The sequence below is a fragment of the Emys orbicularis genome, chromosome 2 (genome assembly GCF_028017835.1).
Source record: "Emys orbicularis isolate rEmyOrb1 chromosome 2, rEmyOrb1.hap1, whole genome shotgun sequence".
Taxonomy (NCBI): domain Eukaryota; kingdom Metazoa; phylum Chordata; order Testudines; family Emydidae; genus Emys; species Emys orbicularis.
In genome coordinates this window covers 146,174,750-146,201,495 of record NC_088684.1, presented here as the reverse complement: position 1 = coordinate 146,201,495, position 26,746 = coordinate 146,174,750, and the positions used below count along the sequence as shown (strand labels likewise).

Sequence of the window (26,746 nt, the reverse complement as noted above, 5' to 3'; positions counted from 1 at the left end):
GCCCCCGGGTCCTGCCAGGAGCCTGTGCCCCACCCACCCAGTACAGCCATGGGCACAGCTGAGGGCCTGGTGAGCCACAGGCCCCTGGGACAGTCAGTTACTCTCTGTGTGTGTGAGACATCCCTGGCCAGCAGGTGGCGCTGTCTGTCAGACCCCTCACCAGCAGGGGGTGCTGCATGTGTGTATGTCTCACCTCTCACCAGCAGGAGGCGCTGTGTGGGGCATGTGCTGCACCCCAGTCCCAGCCCCCATGCCCGCAGGGCATGTTTCCAGCCCCCAAGGACTGCCCCCTCCCCCGCTGCCATCCCAGCGCCAGGCCCTGCCCCTGCCCCTGCCCCTGCCAGCACCTACCCCTTGGGGCAGTTGAGGTTGGGCATGTCGTGCAGGAACCAGGGCAGGAAGCGGTTGAACTGCTCCACCGAGGGGCGAATGACCTCGCTCAGGCTCCTCATGCAGCTGAGCGGGCAGCTGGCGGTGGCTGTGGGGCAAGAGGCTGGCATGGTGAGGGGGCCGCAGGGCGTGAATCCTGGGGCGGGGGGGTATGGGGGGCTCTGCTCACCCAGAGGAATTCCCAGGGCGGATCAGACCTGGCTCTGCCCGGACCTGTCTCCTCTCCCACAGGGCCAGTCCCAGGGACGTGCCAGAGCCCCCATCCCATGGCTATTCTGGAATCACCGGCCCCTTGGAGCTGTTTCTCCCAGACCCCATCAGGCCAGGGCCGGCTCATGGCCAGAGGTGGGAGGGCTCAGATCCCTGCTGCTGCTTTATCCCTCCAGGGACCTCCAACTGCTTTTCTGCCCAGATCAATGCAGGGCTCTGCTCAGCTCTCGGCCTTGGAGATCTAGTGGCTGGGAGTTCCGCAGGCTCCGCTGGATTGAAAACCAGCGGGTTGTGCCTTTTATTGCTTGCATCTGATGAAGTGGGCTGTAGCCCATGAAAGCTTATGCTCAAATCAATTTGTTAATCTCTAAGGTGCCACAAGTACTCCTGTTCTTTTTGCAGGATGAGCTGTGCACCCAGCCGTGCCCTTTGCCATCCCACTACGGCCAGACTCCTTCCCCCCCCCTTTGCCTCTCACTCCTGCCCCCCCAAAAAACACACTGATCAGAACTGAGTCTGGCAAGCGCTCGCAAAGTCACTTTCGGCTGAAACCAGCTTTCCAGTGTGGCTGGGGGGCTGGCCAGACCCCACTGATCCTACCACCGAGCTCTCTGCCCCAGCCTGCCCCCACCAGGATCTCACGCCGATCTGAGGGGAAATCCGGCTTTTCCGCCCTGCCCCAAACCCCTGGGGTTCTGGCTGGCCCCTGGCATTGGAATCGCCTGGCCGCGGCATTCAGCAGTGGGAGCCAGACGCCATTGGGGCGCGCAGAGCCCCTCTGTCCGAGGTGTGGTCCTGTCTTGCTGAGGGGCGAGCCCTCTTCTCCAGCCCTCCCCCTCCCCAGACTGCAGGGTCCCTGCCTTGCCTTGCCCCACAGGGGCCCCCAGCCCATCTCTGACCCCTCTCTCCTGCCCCCTTGGTTGGGGGGTCACAGTGCTACACCTGCCGGGGGAGCCCTTTCTGTGCCCAGCCCTGGGCAGCACTGTCAGGTTAACCCCCCCTGCCCTACGGGCGAGACCTACTGTTGGTGGACGGGCAGAACTGGCTGTCCTTGGAGCTGATGCGGCAGCATCTCGACAGCGGGTGGAGCCAGTCAATGAAGTCATCCACCCAGGATGAGGCAGGAATAGCCAGGTAGGATCTGCAAGAGGAGCAGGGGGTGGACGGTTAGACGCTGGGCATTGGGGAGCCCTGCCTGCTGGGACGCAGCATGGAGGGGGCCTGGCAGGGGGTTGCAGGCCTTGCTGTAGGGCACCACGGGCCCACCCAGGTCAGGCTAGGGACGGAGCTGGGCAGGAGGCGCTGTGTGGGCTGGGGGACCCGGGCTCAGATAATGACTTAGGTCCCAAGTGACCATCAGAGGTGCCCGTCTTTGTCCAAACAACAAATCAACACAGCGGGGCGCCCAGAAGACGCCCAGAGCTTGGGGACGATGGCCTGCAGGTCGGGAGTGAGGGGCACCGGCAGAACTGTGGGGCAGGGGCATCGGGGCAGACCAAGGGGTCCTGGCAGAGCTGGGAGGGCAGGGGTGGCAGGTCAGAGCGAGGGCCCTGGTAGAGCTTGGGGGGCAGGGGTGTCAGGGCAGAGCGAGGGGCCCTGCAGAGCCAGGGGGCAGGGGCTGTGGGTCGGAGCGAAGGCCCCGCAGAGCCGGGGGGCAGGGGCTGTGGGTCGGAGCAAGGGCCCTGCAGAGCTGTGTGTGGCCCCATGGCTGGGCGCCCCTCTCCCGGCCCCAGGGGCACTCACACGTTGGAGAACCTTGTGGCATACTGGATCTTCTGGGTCAGGGAGTTGTTGTCACAGCCGGTGCTGGAGCAGACGCCGTTCATGCCGGGCCCGGTGGAGAAGTTGTAACCGCCGGTGGTGACAAAGTAGGTGGGCAGGCCCACCATGAAGTATTGGTTCAGGTACTGGAAGTATTGCACCATGTAGGAGTCCTAAGGAGACACCGCAGGACCCGTCATGCCAGCTCCCTGCCCCTGCCACCCGGGGGGGGGGTAGCTAGGTTGGCTCAGAGACGGTGCCCCACCCAGCCATGGCCTTACCCACTGTCATCTCCCCACCTCGCGCTGGCGCCGACCTGGGCACGAGCCCTGGCTAGCGTGTCAGCCCCCACCACTGGCACCACAGAACAGAGGGCGGTGCCAAGACGTGGCCTGCCCTCCCAGGGGCCCCCCAGCCTGGGCCCCACAGAGATGCCAGGCCCAGAGCTCCCAGTGGGGCTGCAGCCCCAGGAACCTCCTGCCCCAGGGCAAGCTGGTGTCTTAGAGCGTGAGATGGAGCAACCTCAGGGCTATGGGGCACCCCACACCTCCCTAGCCCCCGCCCAACCCACCGGGTGCCCGCCTCCAGCCAGCCTCCTCGGAGCCCAGCCCAGGGCAATGCCCCCAGGGGAGAGCGAGGCTGGAACCCACCCAGGCGCTGAGGGCACGATGGGGAGGTGCCCAGATACCCTGGTGATGGGGCGGCAGAAAGGCCTGGGCGACGCAAGACCGAGCTGCCCTGTTGGGGCTCCTGGGAAGCTGCCATCATGGCCGCAGTGGGGCGCGACTGCCCAACGGCCAAGGGGCGTCAGGGCCAGGCAGCGCCTGGATGGGGCCTGCAGCCCAGGCTCCGGGCGCCCTGTGAGAGCCGCGCGGCCCAGGCAGACACTGGGCACGTGCGGGGGGCAGGGGGGTTCTCACCTTGGGCATCGCCAGCTCCTGGTCCAGCCCCACGGGCACCTGCAGCGCCAGGTAGATCCCAGCGCAGAACATGAACAGGAAAAGCAGCATCTGGGGGGTAGGGGGCACCATGGTGAGGACAGCTCTACCGCCCCCCCCACCCCAGCCCCCTCCCCTCCCTGCCGCAGAGCACCCCAGCCCCAGCACAAGGGCCCAACCCCGCCTGCGTAGAGGCTCCCCTACCCTGGCACCTGGGCCCCCTCCCCCAACCTTGGACCCAACACCCTACCTGCCCCTCCCCCAACCTTGGACCCAACACCCTACCTGCCCCTCCCCCGCCCTGGCACCCGGGCCTCCTCCCCCAACCTTGGACCCAACACCCTACCTGCCCCTCCCCCGCCCTGGCACCCGGGCCCGCTCCCCCAACCTTGGACCCAACACCCTACCTGCCCCTCCCCTGCCCTGGCACCCGGGCCCCCTCCCTTCCCCTCTCCCCCCCCCCCACTCACCACCAGGGCCCTGACGGCACGGTTCAGCAGCACGGGGGTGTAGATGCGCCGCATGAAGGGGCGCAGCAGCCCTTCACTCCGCGCCGGGCACCCCGCCTTGCTTAGGCGGTGGCAGCAGCAGAGGTCGAGGCGGGCGGCCTGGGGGCAAAGGAAGCGTCAAATCTACCTGCTTGGTGCAGCTGGGGAACGGCCCCGCCCCCTCCATCCCTGTGCCCCCTGGCAGGCGCCCCTCCCCTCCTGCCCCCCAACCCCGTGCCCCCCGGCGGGCACCTCTCACCTCCTGCCTGCGGGCGTCGAGGGAGACCAGCGCCACGAACATGGACATCTGGAGCAGGAAGTCAAAGAGCACGGCCAGGGCGGCGTTAAGAGCAAAGGTGCGAACCGCTGGCATCCGCGTCAGGGAGCCTGTGGGCATGAGAACTCGTGAGTGGGGGGGTCCTTGTGCCCAGGGGGAGCAGCTCGTGAGTGTGGGGGAGGGGCCCTGTGTGCACCTGGAGCTACCCTGCCCAGACTGGCATTTCCCGGGCACGGGTCCCGACGCCCCAGCCATGGCCTGGCGGCATGCCAGGAAGGGCACAAGCAGCCATGGTGCTGGGCACCCCCAGGTGCTCCATACCTGGGCCCAGCCCTCTCCCAGCTCAGGCCCCCTTGTCCTGCGCCACGGGCACTCACCCAGGAAGAAGCAGGTGGCCTCGGAGAAGCTGCACAGGAGCATGCTGGGTGCCACGGTGCCCAGCACCCGCCCGATGTGCTGCTCACGCCGCTCGCCCGGCTCCCGCACCGACCTCTGCAAAGCACCCACCAGGGTGAGGGGAGGGGCTGGGCAATGCCCCCCAACTGCCCCGCCCTGCTGGGGGCACCCCCACCTGGCCCCCTGCCCCCCAACTGCCCTGCCCTGCCAGGAGCACCCCCACCCAGCCCCCTGATCCCCCATTGCCCTGCCAGGGGCACCTCCACCCAGCCTGCTGCTCCCCAACTGCCTTGCCCTGCTGGGGCACCCCCACCCAACCGCCTGCCCCCCAACTGCCCTGCTAGGGGCACCCCCATCCGGCCGCCTGCCCCCCAACTGCCTCGCCCTTCTGGCCCCCCCAGTCCGCCCACTGCCATGCCAGGGGCACCCCCACTTGGCCTGCTGCCCCCGAACTGCCTGGCTCCACCGGGGGCACCCCCACCCAGCCCCCTGCCTGCCCTGCCTGCCAGGGGCACCCCACCTGGCCGCCTGCCCCACAACTGCCCCACCCTGCCGGGGTACCCCCACCTGGCCACCTGCCCCTCAATTGCCCTGCCAGGGGCACCCACACCCAGCCTGCTGCCCCCCACCTGCCCTGCCCTGGCAGGGGCACACCCCTTGCCTATTGCCCCTCCCCCATGTCCTGCTAGTGGATCCCACCCCACAGAACCCCCCACCCCCACCCCCACCCCCAGCCTGGTTTTCTTCCTTTCATCACTTGCTCCCACAGCCAGACAGGGTTGATTCCCCCCACCCCCACCCCTGCTGCTGTGGGAAGGGCCCCTCTGACCCCCACGTTCATGAGTGTCAGCCCCTGATCCCAGCCCCCTCAGCTGGGCCCCAGTGGGACACCCCAGCCCATAACCGATGAGATGTTTCCCAGTGGGCCCCAGGAGCCGATGGGATGTTGCCCAGTAGGATGTGCCAGGAGGGGGCACTGCCCTGGGGCGTGGGGGATACAAGGGATTCTGCGGGGGGCTGGGCATTCTGGGGGGGCTGGGTACTCCGGGGGGGGGAGGGCTGGGCTGGGTGTTCGGGGGGGCTGGGTACTCCGGGGGTTGGGCTGTGCTGGGTGTTCTGGGGGGGCTGGGTACTCCGGGGGGGGGCTGGGCTGGGTGTTCTGGGTGGGGGGGGCTGGGTGCCCCAGCTCACTTGGTATTCCAGCACGAAGATGAAGATGTTGTCAGCGCCCACAGCCAGCACAAGGAAGGGAACCACCTCGATGATGACGAGGGAGGAGGGCAGCCCCACGTAGGCGTAGAAGCCCATGGAGGAGAACACGGCGCCCAGCACCACCAGGATCCCGCCCAGGCCCAGCGTCACCTTGGAGTCCACCTGCAGGGGGCAGTGCGGTGGGTCAGGCAGCTGGCACCCGTGGGGGGCGGGGCCTCTCGGGACTGACGTGGAGCCTGGGGGAGATGCTACAGAGACCTTCTAGGGGTTGCAGGGAGCGGGGTGGGGGGCTCGGCAAGGCTATGGGCCTGGGGCTGTGCATGGCAGTGCCAGGGGCCGGTTGCGGGGTTAGTGGGTGGCGCTCTCCCCTGGCGCTCAGGGCAGGCTATGGGGCTGGGGTTGTGCGCGCTGGGCTGTGGGGCGGGCGAGTCGGGGCTCTGCAGAGGTGCAGGGTACATGCAGTGGACCCTGGTCGTTCTGTGGCGGCTGGTTGAGTCTGTTCCAAGCTGGGCAAAGGACCCAACCCGCTCTAGAGACTGAGGGTCCCCAACAGGCAGCCCCAGCCCCCCACTCTGCAGGGAGAGGGCAGCCCCCTCTCCAGGGCCTGCTCAGCCCCAGGGGGTGCCAGCGAGGGGTGGGCACAAGGCTGCTTGGCTACTAGAGACTGGCATGAGACAGGCCAGCAGACAGGCACTGCCCTCACCACAGGCTCATGCCAGGGCCCCACCCCAGTCCCCTGCTTCCCAAAGCAAGCCCCATAGCCTCCCGCCAGCCCCGCTGCCCCCGTACCAGGATGCGCCTGCAGCTGGAGTACTCGCCCAGGGCCAGCGCGATGTAGAGGAAGATCACCAGGTAGCTGATGGCGAAGATGGGGATGTCCTCGGCCGTTGTGCGGTTAATCTCGTCCTCCAGGGAGCGCTGTGGGAGCCAGGGGTTAGAGACAGGCCGTGCCACATGGGGCAGGGTCAGCGCCTGCTTCCCGCTGCCACTGGCTGGAACTGTGCCCGCTGGAGCCAAGAGCTGTGCCCAGGGGCCTCCTATGGGGCTAGAGGGCTGGGCTGTCCCCATGCACCCTGGGGTGCCCTCTATTTGCCCCTGCCCTGACTGCGGCTGTCCCTCCCCCATCCCTTCCTGCTGTCCCCCCTCTCCTCCCAGCCCCAGTCTGGCATCAGGAAATGCCCCATGCCTGTCACCATCTCCCACGCATATGCCCCCAAACCAGAGCTTGCCCACTGTGCCAGCAGCAGAGGCTCATCATTGGCCTTTAATGGGGCAAGGAGAGGGGGCAACAGGATGGGGGGAGTCACTCCGAGCTGGGGGCTGCTCTGGGCTGTGCAGTGTTGGGGGTCCCAGCTCCAGAGAGCAGTGGGGGCTGAACAGCCCTGAGCCATAAGAGAATTGTTTGAGCCCCCATTGTGCAGGGCTGGCCTCCAGCCAGGTCTCTGCAATGGCCTGGCACTGCCCCCGGTACCTCGGCCATGTAGGCGATGGTGTAGGTGTGGGCGTGGGCCCGCTGGAACTCCCCCACCACCTGCAGGAAGCGCTGCTCCCACAGCAGCACCCAGGCGTAGCGCGGGTCACTGCGCAGGTAGTTGTTCAGCGAGAAGGTGAGGATCAGTGCCTGGGCCTCCGAATAATCTTCACCTGGCGGGGGGAGGGCACTGAGAGCCAGCAGGCACAGACATCCCCCTCCTCCCGCCAGCCCCTGGCAGACAGCCTCCTGCCCCCACCCACGGCAGCACCGGTCCACAGGAAAGGAGCGGGTCTGGTAAGGGAGATCGTAAATATCCAGACTTTGCCACCCCGCCCCACCTGGGCACCTTCCAGCTCAGGATCGAGGGCCACTTCCCGAATACCAGCCCCTGGGATCAGTGCAGGAGTGGCATGGAGCCTTCCAGCATCACTGACAGGCAACCACCTCTGGGCTGCAGCGTGGTAGCTGGCTAACCCCGCACCACAACGCCTGCTAACCATTTAGGACAGGAAGTAACAGTTCTGTACCCAGCTGATACTGCCACAGGGTGGAGGGAGGTCAGGGAGGCAGGTTGGAGTCCCTGGAGCACTGGCCAGGATCCTTAGCACAGGGTCCTGGGATCTCAAATGGCCCCAAGCAGCCAGGGCCTCAGTTCCTGTCTCCTCTTCCAGACAGCACCTCCAGGAGCATAGCGCCCCCGCCGGACTGAACCAGCTAAGTCATGTGCCAGGGGCTGGGGGCTTCTCACCCAGATGCCCGGAGCCCCGCAGGGCCGATGCTCCAGAGCGGACCTGGAGTCACCCTGGCTGGACGGGCACAATCCCCGCTCGGTCCCACCAGGCCAGATGCAGGCAAGCAGCTCCATGGCTCCCTGCTGCCCCCCACGCCAGCCCCACCACCAGCTACCCCATGATCCAGCCCTGGAATGGGGTGTCCCCGAGGCTCAGCCCTCTCCTGCCCATTCTTTCTGCAGCCCGTCTCTGGCTGGACCTTGGCCCCTCAGCGGCTGGCACTGCCACTGCTTGGTCCTGCCCCGCTTGGACGCTGCTGCTCCTCTCTTTGCCTCACACCTTCTTCGGCGCATCAGACACCCGCCGCCGGTCTTCTCTCACTAGGTCCCACTTGGCTGTCCCCACCCTGCCCATCGCCTCTCCTGCGCTGGCGAGCCGCTGTGCTTTGCCAGTCGTGCCAGCTGGCACCGCTCACGTGGTACATGCCCAACAAATACCACTGGGCACCGGCTGCCCCTCACACTGGGGAGAAGCTCCCTGCGAACATCCCCAGAGCTGCCTCGTTATCCATCTTTCAGCCCCTCCATCACTGTGCCCCCGGCCCCGGTGCCAGGCTGCTGGGGCGCTGTGCCCAACACCCGCCAGGCTGACCCACCACATGCTTCCCTTGTGCCCTCCTCCCCCACAGAGCTGTGAGCCGGTGGAGGAGGAGGGCGGTCGCTGCCTGCGAAGCCGCAGGGCTGGGTGCCCGCCTGACGCTGGTGCCCCTTACCTGTGTAGCCACCCACGGCCAGGAAGGGGAAGACGGGCGCGCCATAGTCAGCCATGCAGCTCAGCTGCAGGTTGGTGATGTCCTTGAAGGAGAGAGGCGAGCTGGGGAGGCAGAAGGAGTGAGTGAGGGCGGGATGCCTGCCGGGGGCACTGCGGGGCCCCCGTGCCCTGGTCCTCCTGGTGCCACGGTCCCATTGGCTCTGCGGCACTGTGCCCGCGCACAGCGCTCTGCGAGCTGCAGCCTGTGCCAGGAGCTCCCCGTAGGGACGGACCCAGGGTGGCGGCAGAGAGAAGGGGGGCTGGAGGCAGACCACAGGGCGGAGAGGGGAACTGCGAAGCGGAAGGGTGGAGAGATCAGAGACGGAGGAAGCCAGTGACAGGGGAGGAGCTGGCGGTGGGCACGGCAGGGGCAGCAGGAGAGGAAGGTCGGCAGCCTCTAACCACCCCCATCTCCCGCCTTTCTGCAGGGGGCGCCCAGCATGGCAGAGCTACTGCCCCACAGGGAGCTCCCCACCCCAGGGCTGAGCCGCTGCCCGTCCCCCACGGCCCTCCAGGGAGAGCCCCCCAGTGTAGATCCAGAGCCTCCCAGCACACATCCTAGCAGGGAGCCCCCCAGAGTCACCCTGTGAGGAAGTGGGAATTTTTGGAAGTATTTTTGTGATGCCTACCTGTGACTCAGTTTCCCCCGTACTTTTCATGGCAACCCCATGGGGGGCGAAAGAGTTAAGTCTGCCCTTGGTGCTGGGCAGGAGCCGGGGAGGTGGGAGTGGCCGAGGCCGACCCAGGTCTATGGGAAATCCAGGCAGGGAGCGGTGCATAACAGGCCCGGGGCTGGAGGGGGCAAGGGGTGGGTTCCCCCAGCTCTCACCAGGGATGCTGAGCAGAGGCAGCTGGAGAACAAAGCCCAAGGGGCCTGGGCTGGAGATACAGAGCCAGCTTCGGGGACAGGCAACAGGGCGGTGAGGCAGAGCCTGGCAGGCACCCGTGGCCGCGTGGCTGGGGGGCACTGGCTTGGCCAGCACCATGTCTCTGTGCTGAGCTCACACCAGCCTGCGCCCAGCTGACCAATAAACCCTGCTCTGCTGGGACAGGCTGCCTGGGGTCCCTGCACACCCGGCTGGCTTGGCCGCGCTCCCAGGCAGAGCTCCGGGTGGCGACGCAGGAGGGCTGGGATGCCATGGCCCACCCTGAAGGAAGAGGGGGACCCCTGGGGGGCTGGCAAGCTGAAGGGGTCCCCAGGGCTGTTTAAAAGCCAGGGTGCACCCATGATAACCCCCTCGTCCCCAACATCAGTCCAGCTACCCCCACTGCCATTGCCAGGCCGGTGGCCCCCACCAGCGCTAGCCCAGTGTGCACCACCAGTCCCACCCGCTCCAGGCCACCCCCGTCGCTCCCTCCCCCAGATGACTCATTCGAGCGCCCTGGAACACCGCCATGCTCCGTGGGGACCTGGTGCCATTACACGCCTTTCCTCTGGGTGGGCACCAGGGGGCAACAGGCAGTGGCACTGCTGGACTCTCTCCCCCCAAGTGCCCAGCCACACCGGGCATTTGTGATGTGGCTATTGGCTTGGGAAGTAACCATGTCCCCATGGAAACCAGATGCCACGGCAATGCCAGCCTCAGGACCTGCTGCTCGGTGCCTGAACACAACAGCAAGGGGTGCGGCACCTGGACCAGCCTGGCAGCAAATGCCAGCCTGACGGCCCCTGGTATGGACCCCATGGGGGAGGGGACTGACTAAGCCAATCCAGGTGACTCCCAGCATCAGACAAGTGGGAATTTTTGGTAGTATTTTTATGAAGCATATGTGTGCCTCAGTTTCCCCTGTATGCTGTGGGAGGAAGGGCTGTGTGCTCTCTGGCAGGCTACTGTGACGAAGTGAGGGGTTTTCTTGTTTTCTGTGGAGTTTTCAATGGTTTGCATGCGGAGGGGGTGGGACTCAGTTTCCCTGCGGGTTACTGGTTTAACGAGGTGAGGGGAGAGGGAGTTTGTTTTGCAGATGACCGGAGAGAGGACTTGGGGACCCAGCCGATGGCCTGGAGGATGGATACCCCAGCGACCGGTGACCTGGCGACCCGGAGGCCCAGCTGAGGAGACGCAGCCAGTTCTGGCCAGTGGGCGGACAATGGGCTGCAGAGTGAGGACCCAGTGACCTAACCAGCCGGTTCCAGCCAGAGGACAGAAGCAGGAGAGGAGGCCCCGGTTTACGACCCTGTTTACCTGGAGGGAAGACAATGGACAGAGGCGGGGCCTGGGGCCAGTGATCTCAGAGGCCCAGCTGGGAAGCAGGGGGGCTCTGGGCTGGAGAGGGGGAGCATGCAGGGCCTACCTGGATGCAGAGAGACTGGGATGTGCTGGGCTGAGGGAGGCCAGGCCTGAGGCCCTGAGAGTTTCCTGTGCTGTGTTCAACCCTCAATAAACCCTCTTGTTTTATGCTGGCTGAGAGTCGCTCTGGTCTAGAGAACAGGGTTGCATCAACCCCTTCGGGGATGGAGGCCTGGGGGGGGTCCAGAGCGAGTGGACTCCATGAGGGGGCCCACGGCGAGAAACAGGTGTGCTAAGGCTCCAAGAGGTGCGGCTCCAGGAGGTGGAGGGGCCTGACCCCGAGAGAGAGTGGACCCCCGCGAAGGGCTGTCTCGCTAACAGGGGCACCCCCCACAGACTGAACGGGGCCACGAGTGGGCACGATCTGTGAGTCCGTGACAATGTGGTGTCAGGAGTGGGATAGTTCATGGATGCACCCTGTAGACGTTGGCTGCGGGCGCAGGCGCTTTGCAGTGAGTGGCTGCCAGCGATAGAACGAGGGAATTGAACGGAACCAGCCTGGAAATGGCCTATAACCAGCTCCGTAAGAGCAACCTGGCACGTCTGTGCAGGGAGAGAGGGCTGAGCATGGGGAGGCTCACTAAGGAGCGGCTGATTGCTCAGCTTGTAAAGAATGACCCATCTGAGGCGCAGGCTCCAGACCCCAGAGGCGCTCCCGGGGTGCCCGGAGAGCTGGCGAGTAGCCGTGAGGGCAGTCTGTATAGCGACCGGGAGTGGGTCAGACCTGACTCCCCAGTCAGTACAGGGAGACCCCAGTCAGGTTCCTCGCTAGAGGAGCTGCGGAGATTGGAGCTGCAGCTGAAAGCAAAGGAGCTGGAGCTAGAGGATCGGAGGCTGGTGGACAGAGAGAGAGAACGAGCGGACCGTGTAGAACAGCGGAAGCAGGAGTTGGAGATGGACGAGAGGCGGGCCAAGAGGGCCTGCCGGGGGGGCTAAGTGGGGAAGGGCCCCGAGACGCCGGTGGTGGGGGGAATCTAGACACCAAACTGCTGCCCCAGATCGAGGAGGGGGGGATATTGAGGCTTGTGAACTGAACCAGATTGACCCCGCAGACAGGCTTCGCTGTCTGACCCCCCTGCTGGGTCCCAAAGCCATACAGGCGTTCAGCCAAATGGATGGTGTTGAGACGGGGACTACGACCTGTTCAAACAGGCTTTGCTGCTGAAGTTTGAACTGACCCCCGAGGCGTACAGGAAACGATTCTGGGGTGTACGCAAGACCCCAGGTGTCTCTTACAAGGAGGTCACCAACCTGCTGGGAGAATATCTCCGCAAGTGGGGGAAGGGCGCAGGGGCCACTACCGCAGAGGACGTGTATAACCTGGTGGGGTTGGAGCAGCTGTATGACATCTGCCCCCCGGACCTTAAGATGTGGCTAGTGGACCGGAAGCCCGAAGATCTGCGCAGTGCAGGGGCACTGGCAGATGAGTTTGTGGACAGCAGATCGGGGGCAGGAGGGAGACGCACATCAGGGACTCATAAGGGGAGTCACCCAGAGACCTCTCAAAGGTGGGACTCCAGGAAGCCCAACTCAGGGGTGCCCGGGAATGCTGGGGCGGGGCGACCCCCCTCATGGGACTTGTGGGACCTGAGGTGTAATTACTGTAGCCAAAAGGGGCACAAGGTGGCCCAGTGCCAGAAGATGAAGGAAATGGCAGCCAAGCAGAACCCGTGGGGTGTTAACTGGGTGGAAGCCCACCGAGAGGGGGCACCGCCGGGCCCAGGGGCTGCAGTCGAGAGGGCTGTGCCAGGGGGAGGGGACCGCCAGGCCAGGCCAGCAGGGGAAGGCGGGGCCCCAGGTCCAGAGCGCCTGTACTCAATCCGCCGGGTGCGGGGACAGGCCCCGGGGGACAATCGCCACATCATCTCCATTGAGGTGGGGGGAAGACGTGTCCAGGGGTTCTGGGACACGGGTGCAGAGGTGCCGCTGGCGCGGTCCGAGGTGATGGACCCAGACCAGCTAGTGCCTGATGCCTACCTGACCCTGAGGGGAGTGTTTGGTCCCCCCGTCAAGGTGCCTGTAGCGAGGATACACCTGAAATGGGGGGCTAAGGAGGGACCCAAAGAGGTCGGGGTGCACGACCACCTGCCTACCGAGGTGCTAATGGGTAATGACTTGGAGAACTGGCCAGATGGCACTCATAGCGCCCTGGTCCTTACCTGGAGCCAGAGCCAGCGAGGGGCGTGGGACCTCCCGGGGGGGGGGGGGCTGAAGCGCCGAGGGTAGGGCTCAACAGGGCTGGGCCGGAGCCTCCGTCCCAGGGTGGGGAAACTGAGGCGCCACCAGCCAGGGCTGTATCCTCAGACCCAGCAGCTGAATTCCAAACGGAGCTGCAGGTGGATCCCTCCTTGGAGAAACTGCGGGCCCTGGCTGGCCACGGCAGTGCAGGGTCCCAGGGGGAGGACCGCCGGGAGCGATTCCTGTGGGAGAAGGGATTCCTGTACTGGGAATGAACTGGTGCAGGGCGAACTGACTCTTGGAAAGTCGGGAGGCAGCTGGTGGTTCCCCAGCGGTACCGCCGCAAACGGTTGTACTTGGCCCACAATATTCCCCTTTCGGGCATCAGGGCATCCGGCGCACCAGGCAGAGGCTGCTGCAGAACTTTTACTGGCCTGGGGACTTTGACGCTATCCGACAGTATTGCAGGACCTGTGACTCCTGCCAGAGGGTAGGGAAGGCCCGGGATAAGTGTAAAGCACCGCTGAGACCTTTGCCCATTATAGAGGAGCCGTTCCAGAAGGTGGCCATGGACATAGTGGGGCCCCTCAGCAGGGTGACCCGGTCAGGGAAGAAATACATCCTGGTGGTGGTAGATTTTGCTACGCGCTATCCCGAGGCGGTGGCCTTGTCCTCTATCGAGGCAGACACTGTGGCAGACGCGCTGCTGACCATCTTCAGCAGAGTGGGGTTCCCCAAGGAGGTCCTTACAGACCAGGGGTCTAACTTCATGTCAACCCTGCTCCAGTGCTTGTGGGAGAAGTGTGGGGTCCGACACACCTGGGCCTCAGCCTACCACCCTCAGTCCAACGGGCTGGTGGAGAGGTTCAATGGGACCCTAAAGAGGATGCTGAAAATGTTTATGGACCAGCACCCGCAGGACTGGGACAAGTATTTACCCCACCTGCTGTTCGCATATAGGGAAGTGCCCCAGGAATCCACAGGGTTCTCCCCATTCGAGTTGCTGTACGAAAGGAGGGTGAGGGGGCCCCTGGACTTGATGAGGGCCGAATGGGAGGGAAAGGCCTCTCCCGATGGGGAATCCGTGATAGAGTATGTACTGACTTTCCGGGAAAAGCTCGTGGAGCTCATGGGCTTGGCTAGGGGGAACCTAGCAAGGGCCCAGAGGAAGCAGAAGGTCTGGTATGACCGCTCAGCACGTGCCCGCTCATATGCTACCGGGGACCAGGTGATGCTCCTGTGACGTTATTGACATAAACTGGGACCATATAGATCATTGTTGCAACCAAGGTCCTGTAGTGGCACCCAAATCTTGTATAAAGGGAGTCAAATGGGGTGTCTAAGACAAGGTTATGGTTTACTGGTTATGATTATGTTGTCTATATGTGTGTATCAGTTTTGTAGTTGAAGTTATGAATATTGGCTCTATACTGTCTTTATGGCAAACTTATGCTATGCTTCTGGGTGACATCCCAGACAAGCTGGGATTAGCTCTGCCTAGCCTGCTTGATGGCCCATTAAGGACCATCAGCTATACAATGGACTCATTGAGAGAAGGCAAATATGCCTTCAGACTCAGCAAAGTATGCAGGGACTGGCCCATGTGACTCCAGGCTCCATTTTGCTGTAATTTTCCACAGTAAGAACAAAGAGGTGTTCTTACACCTGGAAAAGACTATATAAGGCTGATGCCTCATCTCCATCTTGTCTTCAATCCTGCTTCTTACCTCTGGAAGGACTTTGCTACAAGCTGAAACTTTGAACAAAGGACTGAATGACCCATCCCAGCGGGGGATGTATTCCAGAGACTTGATTGGAACCTGCAACTTTGCCATTACTGTATGTAATTGATTCCATTTAATCAATTCTAACTCTCATCTCTATCTTTTCCTTTTATGAATAAACCTTTAGATTTTAGATTCTAAAGGATTGGCAACAGCGTGATTTGTGGGTAAGATCTGATTTGTATATTGACCTGGGTCTGCGGCTTGGTCCTTTGGGATCAGGAGAACCTTTTTTCTTTTACTGGGCTATTGGTTTTCATAACCATTTGTCTCCATAACGAGTGGCACTGGTGGTGATACTGGGAAACTGGAGTGTCTAAGGAAATGGCTTGTGAGACTTGCGGTTAGCCAGTGGGGTGAGACCGAAGTCCTCTTAGTCTGGCTGGCTTGGTTTGCCTTAGAGGTGGAAAAACCCCAGCCTTGGGCTGTAATTGCCCTGTTCGAGCAATTTTTCCTGAGTTGGCACTCTGAGTTGGGTTCCGCCAGAACCGCATCGTCACAGCTCCTCATCCCCATGAGGAAGAACAAGCTGCAAGCGGCTTGGGACGGCCCCTTCAAGGTCATCAGACAGGTAAACGAGGTGAACTATGTGGTGGAACTGTCCAACCGGGCTCACAGCCACCGGGTGTATCACGTCAACATGATGAAGCCGTACTGGGACAGGGAGAAGTTTGTGCTGGCTGTGTGTGGGCAGTGGGAGGAGAAAGGAGAGGACCCCCTGCTGGGACTCCTCCCTGAGGCTGGGGCTAACCCCTCGCTAGAATCAATTCCCCTCTCAGACCAGCTAACCCCTGCCCAGCAGGCAGAGATCAGAGAGGTGCTGCATTCATACCGGCAGCTGTTCTCCAGCCGGCCTGGGCTCACTAACCTGGTTGTCCACCGGGTGGAGACGGGAACCAACCCTCCCATCAGGTGTTCCCCATTCAGAGTCACTGGGAAAACAGCCCAGGACCTGGAGAGAGAGGTCGGGGAAATGCTGGCATTAGGGGTGATCCAGCCGTCTGCCAGCCTCTGGGCCTCGCCCATGGTGCTGGTCCCCAAGAAGGACGGGTCGATCCGGTTCTGTGTGGACTATCGGAAGCTCAATGCCATTACCATGTCCGATGCCTACCCCATGCCTAGGACCGATGAGATCCTAGACAAGTTGGGGGGTGCCCGGTACCTCACTACCATGGATCTTACCAAAGGCTACTGGCAGGTGCCTTTGGACCCGGAGGCCAGGGCGACGTCTGCCTTCACCACCCCAATAGGGCTCTTCAAGTTCCTGGTCCTGCCTTTCGGCCTCAAGGGGGCACCTGCCACCTTCCAGCGCCTGGCGGATCAGTTACTAAGGGGGATGGAGGGCTTTGCTCTAGCGTATATTGATGATATCTGTGTCTTCAGCCAGACCTGGGAGGAACATGTGTCCCAGGTAAAGAGGGTGCTGGGTCACCTCCAGGATGCAGGACTGACCATAAAAGCTGAAAAGTGCAAGGTTGGGATGGCAGGGTACTACCGGAGGTTTGTGCCCCACTTTAGCTCCCTGGCAGCACCCCTCACGGAGCTGTGTAGGAAGGGAAAGCCGGACAAGGTGGTCTGGACCGAGCAGTGCCAGAGGGCTCTCTGTGCGCTGAAGGGGGCACTTATCCAGGGCCCGGTGCTGGTAAACCCGGATTTTAACAAACCCTTCCTGATGTTCACTGACGACACGGACACAGGGCTGGGGACGGTACTGGTGCAAACTGATACTAAGGGGGAGAGACACCCCATTGTGTACCTGAGCAAGAAACTGCTGCCCCGGGAGCAGCACTATGCGGCCATAGAGAAGGAATGCCTGGCCATGGTGTGGGCCCTTAAAAAGCTGCAACCATATCTATTTGGGCGGCACTTCACCGTGTACACCGACCATTCGCCCCTGACCTGGCTGCACCAAATGAAAGGGGCTAATGCCAAGCTGCTGAGATGGGCCCTGCTCCTCCAGGGGTATGACATGGAGGTGGTCCATGTGTGGGGGAGTGCCAATGTTATAGCGGATGCTTTATCGCGGGGCGGAGACCCTGAATTTCCCCAGGTCACTGGCTAAGTGACCCTGCTCCGTTCAGCCTCGAAAGGGGGGGAGATGTGACGAAGTGGGGGGTTTTCTTGTTTTCTGAGGAGTTTCAATGGTTTGCATGCGGCGGGGGTGGGACTCAGTTTCCCTGCGGGTTACTGGTTTAACGAGGTGAGGGGAGAGGGAGTTTGTTTTGCAGAGGACCGGAGAGAGGACTTGGGGAGACAGCCGATGGCCTGGAGGATGGATACCCCAGCGACCGGTGACCTGGCGACCTGGTGACCCGGAGGCCCAGCTGAGGAGACGCAGCCGGTTCTGGCCAGTGGGGGGACAATGGGCTGCAGAGTGAGGACCCAGTGACCTAACCAGCCGGTTCCAGCCAGAGGACAGAAGCAGGAGAGGAGGCCCCGGTTTACGACCCTGTTTACCTGGAGAGAAGACAATGGACAGAGGCGGCCTGGGGCCGGTGATCTCAGATGCCCAGCTGGGAGCAGGGGGGCTCTGGGCTGGAGAGGGGGAGCATGCAGGGCCTACCTGGATGCAGAGAGACTGGGATGTGCTGGGCTGAGGGAGGCCAGGCCTGAGGCCCTGAGAGTTTCCTGTGCTGTGTTCAACCCTCAATAAACCCTCCTGTTTTATGCTGGCTGAGAGTTACTTCGGTCTAGAGAACAGGGTGGCATCTACCCCTTCGGGGGTGAAGGCCTGGGGGGTCCAGAGCGAGTGGACTCCATGAGGGGGCCCACGGCGAGAAACAGGTGTGCTAAGGCTCCGAGAGGTGCGGCTCCAAGAGGTGGAGGGGCCTGACCCCGAGAGAGAGTGGACCCCCGCGAAGGGCTGTCTCGCTAACAGGGGCACCCCCCACAGACTGCACGGGGCCAAGAGTGGGCACGATCTGTGAGTCCGTGACAGCTACGACACAGGTGTGAATGGCTCCTAGCTGTCTGGGGCCTTCGGTCCCACATCAGTGGAGCTCTGGAGAAGAGCACGCAAATCCGATTGCCTGGGCATGGAGCCCCAGAGAGCAGCACTGCCCGCCTCTCCCAGGGTCTGAGCCGCAGCTCGGGGAGCTCAAAGTGGGCTGTGGGAAGCAGTTGGAGCACCCGACCTGGGACAAAGGGAGGTCAGAGGGACGGGGCTGAGGGCTCTGGGCTAACCAGGATGGACAGGGCTGGATCTTTCTTTTCTCTGGGCTACCCAAGGCCTCCCTGTGCTGTGTCCAGCCGAGTGCCCACGCTGACTGGGTGTCCCTGCAGAGGCTGGTGGAGGGGCGTGTGCTGCTCCCTGAGATCGTCCCAGTCTCCCTCAGGGGCTGCCTGGGTGGGACTCGCTGAGCGGAGCTCACGGTGGGAAGCTCGGGGCTGATGGCCTAAGGAGGTGGTGAAGCTGCAGGGCTTGTCCTGGTGGAACTGAGAGACCGCCGGGGGTCTGGCTCGCTGAAGGGGGCCTCCCAGAGACTGCCGCAGCTGGGGCCATAGCCCCGGTCCTGGGGATCCGTGACACTAAGATGTCAGGGAGCTTCCTCCCAGGGATGGACTGGGAAAGGAGAGAGGCACCGAAGAGCCGACACTGAACTGTCACTGGATTGACTGTGGCGTCTGACACTTCGCCGAACTCGGCAGCGCTGTAAGCACAAGAGGCGGCCAGACGGAGACATTAAAGCCAGAATAGCAAAGCCAGACATGATTCGCAACCCAAACCAAATGCCACGTGCTGGGCCCAGCTGCCTAGGACAAATACACACTAGCAGACGGCCAGCAAAGCTCCCAAACGCAGAACCCGGGGGGAGGATGAAAAGGAAAGTGATGGGCCAGGAAATGCTGGGTGAAAACAGAGGTGGTAGAACACGTGTGGAGGGAACAGCTGAGCCAGGGACCGAGGCAGGAGCTGGGCCGGAATCCCGAGGCCGACAGGCGACGGGGCGGACCGAGGAGGGCTTGGAAACGCACGAGAGAAGCAGAGTGGAAAGCGATCAGTCCTGCTCCGGAAGGAAAAAGCCACAGATGGGGGGTTGGGGGGGACATGGAATAAAGGGGCATCAGTCAAGTCCAAGTCTCTACAGACCATTAGCGGGTATGGAACCATGACCTTCTGTGTTGACTCCTTCCCCCTGAGCCAAAGGGGAGAGCTGTGGGGGGAGCCCAGGGCTGGGCTAGCAGGGGGCTGCAGATCGGGAATGAGGGGCATTGGCAGAGCCGTGCGGGAAGTGTGCACGCCCCCTGTTCTCCCACACCGGGGCCTGGCACTTACTTGACGCAGTAGAGGAAGTGGTCTTTCCAGTCCACCATGCCCGTCTGGCTCCCCTGCGTCTGGCTGGCCGTCATCTCCAGGCGGGTGCGGTTGTTCTGGAAGTACTGCGCCAGGCTGTTGACGCAGCAGTCGGTGGCGCTGGCATTGTTGGGGTTCAGGGGGGCGTAGCAGACGTCCTTGAGCGTCACGTTCCTGCCGTCCTTCTCCGACCAGACCTCGATCTCCTGCAGCCGCGTCTGCAGCTCCAGCAGGTCCAGCAGGACAGCCATGGAGAGGATCCCACTGAAGTTCTTCCTGCCTAGGAGGAGGGAGTCGTAGGTGTAGCTGGGGCGGCCCTTGGCTGTGAGGATCACCTGGTTGGTCCTGAAGAAGGGCCCGAAGTTCTGGTCATAGAAGTCCTTCTCCTGCCGGGCCTGGCTGTCGGGCGAGGACCAGAGTTCCACGGGGTCGGTGGTGAGCTGGATAAAGACCATCCCGCAGGAGAGCCCCACTACCACCACGGCTGAGACCAAGATGACCGAGACTGGGTGGGAAGCCACCATGGTGCCCCATCTCCTGAACATCTCCCCCAGGACGTGGTGGGTGGCCTGGCTGAGCTTCTCCGAGCGTGTCAGCCGGTCCCTCTGGCGCTGCTGCCCCTCGCCGCTGGCCTGCCTGGATCTGGAGACGCAGCGCCACACCAGGAAGGCCCCGAAGAGCACGGTCAGCAGGCAGAAGAGCAGGCAGCACACAAACAAGACCCCGTCTAGGCTGCCCACCTTGAAGGGCGGGGGCTGGGGCGTGGGGGCGGGGATCTGTGGGCAGGATTCGGCACAGTCCAGGCAGGAGCACGGCTCCCCGTCGGCACTGACGGCCTCGCCGCAGCTCCAAGTCTTGCTGTTGAGCGGCACGATGCCCTCCCCGATGGCACCATTAGCGGGCACCAGCTGGAAGTCGATATCCAGCGGGGCCAGCCCGTTGCTGCTGTCCCCCTGGAAGTCCAGCCAGCGCTGGCTGGTGCACAGGGTGGCACCGTACTTGCCGCACATGGCAGAGATGGCGTAGCCACCAGTGGCGGGGATCCGGACGCCCTTGCAGGAGTCGTAGGACTGGTCAGCGAAGCTCTGGTTGTAGAAGCACTGGTACTCCAGCACGCCCACCTGCCTGCCCAGGATGGTGGTGCGGTTGAAGAAGCGGGTGACGTTGGTGAAGAGGCTCTGGTTGGGGCTGCAGATGTTCTGGCAGTAGACGTTGGCGAAGTTCTCGGAGCAGGCGGGGCAGCGGGTCAAGACGGCCTGGGAGATGGCCAGGCTGAGCTGCAGGGCCACCAGCTGGGTGTAGGAGCAGCAGGCGTACGTGGCGTTCTCGCCCGTGTACAGCTGGGGGCACACCTCCTTCAGCTTGCTGAGGGTGGCGTTTTTGAGCAGCCGGGCCGGTGTGTTGGAGAGGCAGGGCACCGGCGACCACAGCAGGCTCACGTTGATCTCGGGGTTCCGCCCGCACTCGCCGTAGAAGGAGCAGTACCCGGCTTGGTGGGTTTCTGTCAGCGCCGCTGCGGCCTGTCCCCACAGGAAAGAAAGGAGACGGGTTACCAGCAGCGCGGCTGGGGAGCTGGGAGTCACTGGGGATGGGACCCACCCTAAGCCCCCAGCCCCACGACCCAGGGACACCCCAGTGCAAGACTGACCCCCACGACCCAACTCCAACCTGGGGGCACCCCCAGTGTGAGCCAACCACCTGCACCCCGACCCCCAAATCGGAGACACCCCCAGTGTGAGCCAACCACCTGCACCCCGACCCCCAACCCAGGGACACCCCAGTGCAAGACTGACCCCCCCACCCTGACCCCCAACTTGGGGACACCCCCAGTGTGAGCCAACCACCTGCACCCCGACCCCCAGCTCGGGGACACCCCCAGTGTGAGCCGACCACCTGCACCCCGACCCCCAACCCAGAAACCCTCCCAGTGGGAGACCGACCCCCCCACCCTGACCCCCAACGTGTGACTCTAACCCAGTGCCTTGACAGCACCACATGACCCCTCCTAGAGTGCGACTGACCCCCAACCATACAACCCCCAACCTAACGAGACCATCCTCCTCACCCCAACCCCCAACACTGTGACCCCTCCCCCCCCACAGCATGAGATCAGCACCAGGCCCTGCACCTGCCCTGCCCTCCCACCCCGCTGAGAGCTTTCACGCCGCCTGGCCAGCTGCTCCCAGCGCCCCCCTATTTCCAAACTGCCTCTGAATTCTTTTCAACCCCCTCAAGATCGTTTTTTGACCCAACATCTTTCTGAACTTTAAAATGGGGAATTTTCCAGATCAAGCGAGTTTGAGTTTGGAAATCTGTCGGGTGCCCGAGCTGACCGATCAAACCGGCAGCAGCCCCACTGTGCCCAGCCCTGGACCCCCGGCAGGATTCGGGGGGAGCTAGGAGCTGGCCCTGACGAGATGCTTAATGACTTCTTTGTTTCGGTTTTCACCAAGAAGATTGGTGGTGATTGGACGTCTAACATAGTGAATGCCAGTGAAAATGAGGTAGGATCAGAGGCTAAAACAGGGAAAGAACAAGTTAAAAATCATTTAGACAAGTTAGATGTCTTCAAGCCACCAGGGCCTAATGAAATGCATCCTAGAATACTCAAGGAGCTGCCTGAGGAGATATCTGAGCCATTAGTGATTATCTTTGAAAACTCATGGAAGACGGGAGAGATTCCAGAAGACTGGAAAAGGGCAAATATAGTGTCAATCTATAAAGAGGGAAATAAGGAGAACCCGGGGAATTATAGACCAGTAAGCTTAACTTCTGTACCCAGAAAGATAATGGAGCAAATAATTAAACAATCAATTTTTAAATATCTAGAAGATAATGAGGTGATAAGTAACAGTCAGCATGGATTTGTCAAGAACAAATCGTGTCAAACCAACCTGATAGCTTTCTTTGACAGGGTAACAAGACTTGTGGATATGGGGGAAGCGGTAGAGGTGGTATATTTTGACTTTAGTAAAGCTTTTGATTCTATCTCACATGACCTTCTCATAAACAAACTAGGGAAATGCAGCCTAGATGGAGCTACTATAAGGTGGGTTCATAACTGGTTGGAAAACCGTTCCCAGAGAGTAGTTATCAGTGGTTCACAGTCAGGCTGGAAGGGCATAACCAGCGCGGTCCCACAGGGATTGGATCTGGGTCCAGTTCTGTTCAATATCTTCATCAATGATTTAGATAATGGCACAGAGAGTACACTTATAAAGTTTGCAGACGATACCAAGCTGGACGGGGTTGCAAGTGCTTTGGAGGATAGGATTAAAATTCAAAATGATCTGGGCAAACTGGAGAAATGGTCTGAAGTAACTAGGATGAAATTCAATAAGGACAAATGCAAAGTACTCCGCTTAGGAAGGAACAATCAGTTGCACACACACAAAATGGGAAATGACTGCCTAGGAAGGAGTACTGTGGAAAGGGATCTGGGGGTCATAGTGGATCACAAGCTAAATATGAGTCAACAGTGTAACGCTGCTGCAAAAAAAGCAAACATCATTCTGGGCTGGATTAGCAGGAATGTTGTAAGCAAGACACAAGAAGTCATTCTTCCGCTCTACTCCACGCTGATTAAGCCTCAACTGGAGTAGTGTGTCCAGTTCTGGGTGCCACATTTCAGGAAAGATGTGGACAAATTAGAGAAAGTCCAGAGAAGAGCAACAAAAATGATGAAAGGTCTAGAAAACATGAGCTATGAGGGAAAATTGAAAAAATTGGGTTTGTTTAGTCTGAAGAAGAGAAGACTGAGAGGTGACATGATAACAGTTTTCAGTTACATAAAAGGTTGTTTCAAGGAGGAGGGAGAAAAAATGTTTTTCTTAACCTCTGAGGACAGGACAAGAAGCAATGGGCTTAAATTGCAGCAAGGGCGGTTTAGGTTGGACATTAGGAAAAAGTTCCTAACTGTCAGGGTGCTTGAGTGCTTGAATAAATTGCCCAGGGAGATTGTGGAATCTACATCACTGGAGATTTTTAAGAGCAGGTTGGACAAACACCTGTCAGGGATGATCTAGATAATATTTAGTCCTGCCATGAGGCAGGGGACTGGACTAGATGACCTCTCGGGGACCCTTCCAGTCCTAGGATTCTATGAATGCACCCCACACACACATCAATGCACCTGCCCACAAACATCCTTGCCGATGCCAGTATGAGTCCCACCTGGTGCTGGGGATGCCAGTCCCACCAGCCCAGAAACTGGGCACCCCTTAACCACGGAGCAGGGGCAGCCGGCTGAGCTGCCCCTCCGCACAGCACCCCCGCCATTGCTGTCGGAGAGATCCCCACTGTGGGGCAGAGGCAGGCATCTTCGGCCAGCGGGGCTGTGATCACCCCCTGCCCGCAGACTATGGGCTCAGACCCCTGCGTAGGGACCCCTCAACTCCGTCAGACCTTTGGACACTGAAAGCGTTGGCCGGATCGGGGCCAGTGCCCCCTAGGGGGGAAAGGCCCCGTGGTCCCTCCCCTGCCCCCCTGAGCCAGCCAGTCCCTGCCCTGGGGGTGGATCGGAGCCTGCCCATTCCCTGCCCATCCTTGAAGCTGCCCGACTGGCACAATCACCCTGTTTTTGGAAGAGACGATGCCAGAGACGCCAGCCCAGCCCAGTTCCCTGGGTGGCTCCAGGAGCCCTTCAGCAGCTGTTCTGTATAAGGGTCCCCTGCCCTCCCCGCACTCCCCAGACCCCGCCAAACAGCTGGTGCCCAGGACTCACTCACCAGGCCCAGGGTGGCGCTGAGCAGCACCAGGGTGAGCGGGAAGCGGCCCAGCATCCTCTCAGTGTTGCCAGCCCTGGAGGAGCAGGTGGCAGTGGGAGCCCAGGGCCAGGTCTGTCCCACCCCCATGGGTCCTGCATTAATGCAGCTACTGCCTGCTATTAGCCCGGCTGGCCTGATGGCCAGGAAGCCAATCAGACTGCGCCACAGCCGTAAATCCCTTGTATCATTAACTTGGGGACAGGTCGTCTGGGCCAACAGGAGCTGCTGTTACACATATTCTAACGGGGATTTTTTGGAGCGGGGGAGTGTCTTTAAAACAAACAAACTGAAAACTAGAAATCCCAGCATGTGGGGTCATGCTGACACCCCTCTGGGTCAACAGCCGAGCTGCACCCTTCAGATCTCCGCCACCTGAGCTACTGCAGGAAGTGACAGCAGTAGTAGGTTGTCATCCTCTGCATGGATCAGCACTAGTGGGGGACGGGACAAACACTCTGCCAGGGGGGTTCACGTTTTTTGCTGACAGCAGAGGAAGGGTGAGACTCAGGACTCCTGGGTTCCATGCCAGGCTCTGGAGGGGAGGGTCTGTAGTGGGCACAGACACTTCTGCCCGTTTCTCCCAGATCAGATTTGACCCTCACTGCCCCACCCCCTCCAATTTGTCCTCGGCCCAGGCCTGTCTCCCCCACCCCGCCCGGCTCCACGTCCCAGCCCCAGTCTTCCCCTTCCATCCAGCCACCCTCATAGGGGGAAGCCCCACAGTCACGTCATACTGACCAGCACAAGGATTCCTCGGGCAGCAATTGTCCTCTGCGTTTCGTGGTCTCCACATAGGTTTGAGAATCAGGCCATGCTGCCTCCTTTCCAGCCAGCTGCATCGTCGAACTACCTCCCCCAGACGCCCCCTGCAAAACTTGCTCTGGGGATCCCTCCGCTCATCTGCCCCAGCTGTCCTGCCCCAACACAAGTTGGCTTTGGCTGCTCATCTTGCCGACCCCAGGGATCTCTCTGGGGTTACTGCAGGTTTGTGTGATGAGTTTCGCATTAGTTGTGCGTGAGGTGCAGCTAATGTGCAGTGATCGTGCCAGTTCCCAGGCAGAGAGCCTCTTTGTTAGCTCCCTGTCTCGCTGCTCCCCTCCCATCCCAGACTCCTTGTCCCAATCTGCACAGGAGAGCCAGGCTCCCGGCCTGCCCTCACGCTGGCCACTACCCCAGTCCCCGGAGGATCGATTGCAGGGCACGTCCTGCTCAGCCCCTGCAGCCCTGGGACGGAGCACGCTCAGTCGCTTTGCGGGGACAGAGCATGCTCAGTGCATTCAGAATCATCAGAAGTTAGCAGCCAAACTCTAACAAGTCTATACTGGGCACTTGCTGCAAAGATTTTTCAAAGGCTCGTAACTGGCCAAATGTGGGTATATTTTCAGGAGAGCAGCAAAAGGCCCCTCCCAGCCACCGGGGCGACCCCATGCTCCAAAGCTTGGGGATGCTAGAGCTTCTCACCCAAAGGTTATAAGCAGGTTTTTTTTAACATGGGCAAAATAATGTATTTTTCCGCCGATCTTCTTGGAAACATCTGGGCTGAAACTTTTCTGAACACGCAGCTCGAGGCAGATGCTCGGCCTGGAAAATTTCCACCCAAAAGCCCAACTTGAGCCAAAGCAGCTGCAAACAGGATCGTGCGTTGGCAGGCGCCGGGCAACTTTGAGAAGAGATGCTGCTACCGGCTCTGCCTGTGATAAAGAAGGGTGTGAGCCCGGTGCGGCTCTGTCTGATTCACCGCAGCGCATCTGCCCCAGGTGGAATTGAGCAGCGCACGTAGCCTTGCACGTTGGCAATAAAAGCCGTCGAGATAAAGGCTATCACTGAGAAATTAGATCAGGGTTCGAGGACAACGCGAAGTGTTTCCCTGAACAGAGCAGGAACTCCCCTCCCCCGCCAAGTGCCAAGTCAGTGGGTTCTAAGTGGGGGAGGGGCCTGGCCCATGGCTGAAGGGGTAGGTGGGTGTGGGAGGGCAGTGGCTTTGAGCGTAGGCTGGTAGGTGGCTGGGGTGTGTGGTGGCTGGTGGGCTGGGGTCAGTGTGTGATGTGGATGTGTGGTTGGGGGGTAGGTGAGGAGTTGGCACGTGGGGGTGGGATGGCTGGTTGTGGTGGCAGGGGTGTGTGATGTGGGCCTGGAGATGTCTGGTTGTAGTGGCTGGCGGTAGGTGTGAGGTTGGGGGGTGAGTGGCTGGGGTTGTGGTGGCTGGTTTTGGTGGCTGGTAGTAGGTGAGGGAGTTGGGGGTGTGGGGATTGATGTGTAGTTGGGGTGTGAGTGGCTGGGGGTGGAGTGGCTGGTTGTGGTGGCTGGGGGTAGGTGTGAGGCTGGGGGTGCGCAGTGTGGGGGTGGGGTGTGTGGTTGTGGTGGCTGGGGTTAGGTGTGGGGCTGGGGGTGCGCAGTGTGAGGGTGGGGTGGGTGGTTGTAGTGGCTGGGGATAGGTGTGGGGCTGGGGGTGCGCAGTGTGGGGGTGGGGTGTGTGGTTGTGGTGGCTGGGGGTAGGTGTGGGGCTGGGGGTGCGCAGTGTGGGGGTGGGGTGTGTGGTTGTGGTGCCTGGGGGTAGGTGTGGGGCTGGGGGTGCGCAGTGTGGGGGTGGGGTGTGTGGTTGTGGTGGCTGGGGGTAGGTGTGGGGCCGGGCGTGTGCACTGTGTGTGTGGAGGTGAGTGGCTGGGGGTGAGGTGTCTGGTTGTAGTGGCTGGAGGTGGGGGACTGGTTGGTGTACGGCTGGCAGCTCCCCACACTGCTGAGGGATCCA

At 61.5% G+C, this 26,746-nt stretch overlaps 1 protein-coding gene across 1 annotated transcript in view; it reads right to left on the bottom strand.

Annotated features, from left to right (window-relative positions):
• NPC1L1 (NPC1 like intracellular cholesterol transporter 1) overlaps window positions 1–24,012 on the bottom strand; it is a 29,413-nt gene extending 5,401 nt beyond the window's left edge. The window contains exons 1-13 of the mRNA XM_065399084.1: window positions 23,959–24,012; window positions 19,214–20,751; window positions 8,650–8,750; window positions 7,144–7,316; window positions 6,462–6,590; window positions 5,652–5,834; window positions 4,442–4,556; window positions 4,047–4,174; window positions 3,770–3,907; window positions 3,282–3,371; window positions 2,344–2,534; window positions 1,623–1,741; window positions 352–478 (exon numbers count right to left, since the gene is read on the bottom strand). Coding sequence (XP_065255156.1) covers window positions 352–478; window positions 1,623–1,741; window positions 2,344–2,534; window positions 3,282–3,371; window positions 3,770–3,907; window positions 4,047–4,174; window positions 4,442–4,556; window positions 5,652–5,834; window positions 6,462–6,590; window positions 7,144–7,316; window positions 8,650–8,750; window positions 19,214–20,751; window positions 23,959–24,012 — 3,086 coding nt within the window. The remainder of the gene's footprint in view (window positions 1–351; window positions 479–1,622; window positions 1,742–2,343; window positions 2,535–3,281; window positions 3,372–3,769; window positions 3,908–4,046; window positions 4,175–4,441; window positions 4,557–5,651; window positions 5,835–6,461; window positions 6,591–7,143; window positions 7,317–8,649; window positions 8,751–19,213; window positions 20,752–23,958) is intronic.
• Between the last annotated feature and the right edge of the window lie 2,734 nt (window positions 24,013–26,746).